At 27.8% G+C, this 4,618-nt stretch overlaps 1 protein-coding gene across 1 annotated transcript in view; it reads left to right on the forward strand.

The window, feature by feature from the left end:
* The first annotated feature begins 1,389 nt into the window (after window positions 1-1,389).
* The window catches only part of LOC100161972 (dynein heavy chain 10, axonemal), an 18,476-nt gene continuing 15,247 nt past the window's right edge, over window positions 1,390-4,618 (forward strand). The window contains 3 exon segments of the mRNA XM_029485288.1: window positions 1,390-1,399; window positions 2,668-2,715; window positions 3,112-3,260. Of these exon segments, the coding sequence (XP_029341148.1) occupies window positions 1,390-1,399; window positions 2,668-2,715; window positions 3,112-3,260 (207 nt within the window).

Here is a 4,618-nt window from a genome sequence, read left to right on the forward strand (position 1 = left end):
CCGAAAAAGAAATATGTTTATTAAAACCCCTTATAAGATATGTATAGGTAATATAATATGCAGTATTGCGGATTTTTGTTCTATCATAATTGATACGTTTGGCGTTACGGTCGTGCGACGTTGGCTGTGACCACTGATTCGGTGGTATGACGTGTTTTCTGAACATCTAAGGTTTGGATAATAAGGTCCAGTCTTGGGCTTTTATGAAAGTCAAAAAGCGTTAATCTGAAACCGTGTTTGAGTGTCTTGCAAGTCAGTCATCACCGTTGTAAGACGATACCAGACAGGAACAAAATATAAAGCTTAAAACCGTGTTCGAGTGCCGCTTCGCATATCTAGTACACTTGCTGAGACTGAACAGGGATGGTCGATATAGAGTCTTCGGTCAGCGTATCGTACAGCAGTCCGAAAGTTGAGTGCATGGTTGTCGATGTCAGTTTTTCCGGTACCTTTAGGTGCATCGAAGTAGTTGCTACGTCACGATTGTCGTCGACGGCCACCATCAAGCGATCATACAGCCTTCGCTATTCGTCGTTTATGTCGTCCGATTGACATCATGTGGTCTATGTTGGAGACGCTGATTGAAGTCTTCCATCAGGTTTGCTTCTTTCGCGTGTCGTACAAAGGGTTTGATGGATTGAAGTCTTAGCTAGGTACTATAGTAATATTGAATAAACTTGAAAATAAATTTATAATATATTATTTGGTGGGCTTAGCCCCACCTAAGCGCCCCCCCCTATTTTTGCCTATGTAATCGTGCACGATCACCATCCGTATGTCTCTTTGGTGCAGATGTAGTAGCAGTATTAAAGGGAACCGGTGGGTTGACCATGTACATCCGAGTGAACGTATCGTTTGTCATCCACGTTCTCTGATATGCTGTGCCCGGTTGGCGGCGTGTTTTTTGTGATCATGATTTCTACCGATACTTCTCTTACACTCCATGAGCTACGCTCGGATAAAAATTTTGTTGAAAATCGGTAAAACGATAGCGGAAGCAAGATAACGAGCGTTATGATTAGCAGCCGTTGCTATGGAATTTTTAGTTAAATAATATAATAATAATAATAATAATAATAATAATAATAATAATTTTATTATAATAATAATAATAATAATAATAATAATTTTTACTTATAATCTCCTCGGAGAACACCAGTCTAGTTCAAAAACTATTATATTATATAAATAAGTTATATAATATTATAAACTATTATTCCATCATTGCTGGCTACACTCAATATTAGTCATGATATTATTTCCAATGTTTATTTTTAATCTTTATATCAATATTGGTGTAAACATAATTATTATGACTTAATATTTAAAATTTGTTTACTGTGTATCATTGTATTATATATCTAATATTTTTGAGTAAGGTTTGATAAAATGGATAGTTGTAAGTAGAAAAAAAACTTGTTATTTATATAATATATATAATTATTTAAATTATTCGATTATGTTAAAGATGATTTAGAAATATTTAGAACAGGTAGTTAAAAATACCATAAAATAAATCATAGAATCAAATTTGTATTGACTTATTTTGACTTCAAAATAAAATTCATCGATTTCCAAAATCATTAAATTTACAGTGATGATTTATTATAACGATAGGTACTCCAATATTTAACGTTTGTATCTTCTATCCAATGATAAACTATCGGCCTAGAGAAAAAAAACGATTATGGAGAAACTTGGTTTAATATAATATATTTATATACGATATACAAATATGAGGTTTTCAATAATTTATATTTTATATTTATATTTGGTTTTACAATGGTTTTTATTTTTATTTTTATTTTTCTTATATCCTGTATACACAATTTCTACCGAAGAAGTACTTAGATTTCAACATATAGTATCTTGTCTTTTTAAAAGACTCTTTTAGCAAATTGGATCAATATGGTACTTTAGAGAGGTCATTTTTCGATTTTCTCAATAGTTATTTAATTCCACTGGAAAAACCAACAAAAAATTACGGAAAAACGCTAAAAATGGGATTTTAATTTCTAACGCTTTGTTTATGACCATAGAATAAAAAATTATAATGTTATTATATTAATTCAACTTATATGATAAAATAAACAATAACAATATAAAATATCCAGACTGGTAAACATTCTCCGCTCAGAATCGTTTTTCTTATACAATGATATTATATCATTGAATTCAAGTCTAATACAATCCATTATACAACGACCCACTTGTAATCTACTGTACAGCAGAGCGAAATCCACTTACCTGTTTTTTTAAAATTTAGTTTATACATAAGTAGTAAGCATATAACGTTTAGTTAGCATGATGTAACTTTTATTTACAGTACCTAATAAAAATGTAAAACATATTTTATTTATTAGGTATACTCAAAGACTCAAATTGTGTCTGGAAAGTACGAACTTTCTAGAATTTTGAATTACCAATAAATTATCCTAATACAAAAACTTTAATGCAATTATTCAAACATTTTAATCTACCAACATATGTATTTATAAAATATAAATATGTAATATATTTTAATGTAAATCAATTACTAATACTAACTACATTTCAAACATTAAGACTATTTTTAAGTTATAAAAATTAAAATTATACTAGTGATATGTAATACCTACATTAAAATTATTATCAATAACTTAGATGATATTTTGTTGTTCATTTCAGATCCATATCCATCTTACACAAATTCCATAAGATTGACTCTTCTAAAAGGTAAAAACATTAATTTACATAATACCTGTAAAACATTTAAATTATTAATAGCCATAATAGGTGCCTCTGCTATACATTACAGTTTAGGTACATCAAAATAAATTATATTATGTGTGATTAAGTTAATTGGTAGGACGATGTCTTGTGCTATTTATTATTTGCAATTTGGTGTATATTTAAATTATACTACATACACGTTTACAAACTATTTTGTGGAACTAAAAAAATATGATTATCAACGGGAATGTCATAATTTTATAATTAATTTAGTTTAAATTATTCATAGGTACCTACATTATATTATACATACAATAAAATCAATAAAATCATCACTCCACTCAAAATCTAAAATGTGAATTGATAAAAGATACTTATATTAATTATTTGCTGTTATAGGTCGAGATGATGTAAATATATATACCGATCAGATTGAAGAGTTTGTCAAAGATTTTTATGAAAATGGACCTGGTTCTGTGGGCGAAAATTTAGATTTAGGTGTACAAATGCTAGAAGTAAGATTTATTTTGTGGTTGTTATGTGTATTATGAGTAGTGATGGGAAAATTCCCGAAAATATAGTTTCAGGAATATTCCCAACACCGGGAATATAATAAGTTTTTAAATATTGATCATGGGTTTCAGTCTTAAATTAAACTTATGGATGTAAATGATCCAAATGACAGCTCATTATTGATATTATGTCAGTTTAGATATTTATTCGTTAAAAAAAAGTTATTAAGTAACTATAATTTAATTTTTTAATTAAAATCTGTACAATGATCACAAAACGATCCAACTTTCATTTATATAATATGTTAAAAAAATAAAAATTAACATACTGAAATTGAAATACTGAGTAACATAAAAATAATATTTTTTTTTTTTAAAGAAATTTCCCTGATAGGTTCCCAGGAACATTCTTTGGGGAATATTCCTAATGGCACATCACTAATTATGAGTTGATATAAAATAGATTTATTCTATGTGGTTAACTTAACATACGTACCTATGTCTAGGTGGTTTATTGAAAAATATTATCTGCAGTTAAATAAGAACTATATTCTACTATTCTGCGACCAGTAGAATCGTATTTATAAATTTGTATAGATTCTTTTACCTATACATAACCTACCTATAAAATTTGGATATTGTCTACATTTTTTTCTCATACATTTTTTAAGGCTGGGCATTAACGAGTTAAAAATTAAAATTAAGTTACTATTAACAAAGTAATTTTAGTAACTGGTTACTTAATGGAGTTAATTTTTTATTTAAAAAGTTATTTTTGTATCATATAATATAACCACATAGGTAACGTGTTAACATAAAATTAATATTTTAAAATTAAGTAAAATGTTTGTAAAAACCATTTGTTTTATATTTTATATATACTTATATTTTTTTCCCTTTTTTATTGTGGTAACGCTGAATACAAGAGGGCTACTTTGCCATTTCTGACTTCAAAGAAATATTAGATATAAGAGTTTAAGTTAATAGTAATCCAAATTTTTTTTTTAACTAAGTTAAGTTGAAAGTTATATGGAAACTTACAATTAACTTAAAGGAGCACACAACACAATAAATAAGTTTTTTTTATTTGAAAGAATGTTTAATTCTAAGGATAATGGTATAGGTTTTACGTTTCTACTCACATTATTCAATAAGTTATGAGCAATTGAAAAAAGACGTTTGACGTCATTGGGCCCTACTCATCGTAATTGCCTATCTTATACGTGTAAAAGTTCTTCGCTTCTCACAACGATTTACCCTCCTAAACATTTTATTTTTGAAATTTAATTTACGTATAAATGTGTGGTTTTATGTGTTTTAGACGACGCAAGAATCAGAATTTCTATATGACGTTTAGTTTTTTTTATATATTAAAAATCTCAAAAGAGACATTT

Source organism: Acyrthosiphon pisum, chromosome X (assembly GCF_005508785.2).
Source record: "Acyrthosiphon pisum isolate AL4f chromosome X, pea_aphid_22Mar2018_4r6ur, whole genome shotgun sequence".
Classification (NCBI taxonomy): Eukaryota; Metazoa; Arthropoda; class Insecta; order Hemiptera; family Aphididae; genus Acyrthosiphon; species Acyrthosiphon pisum.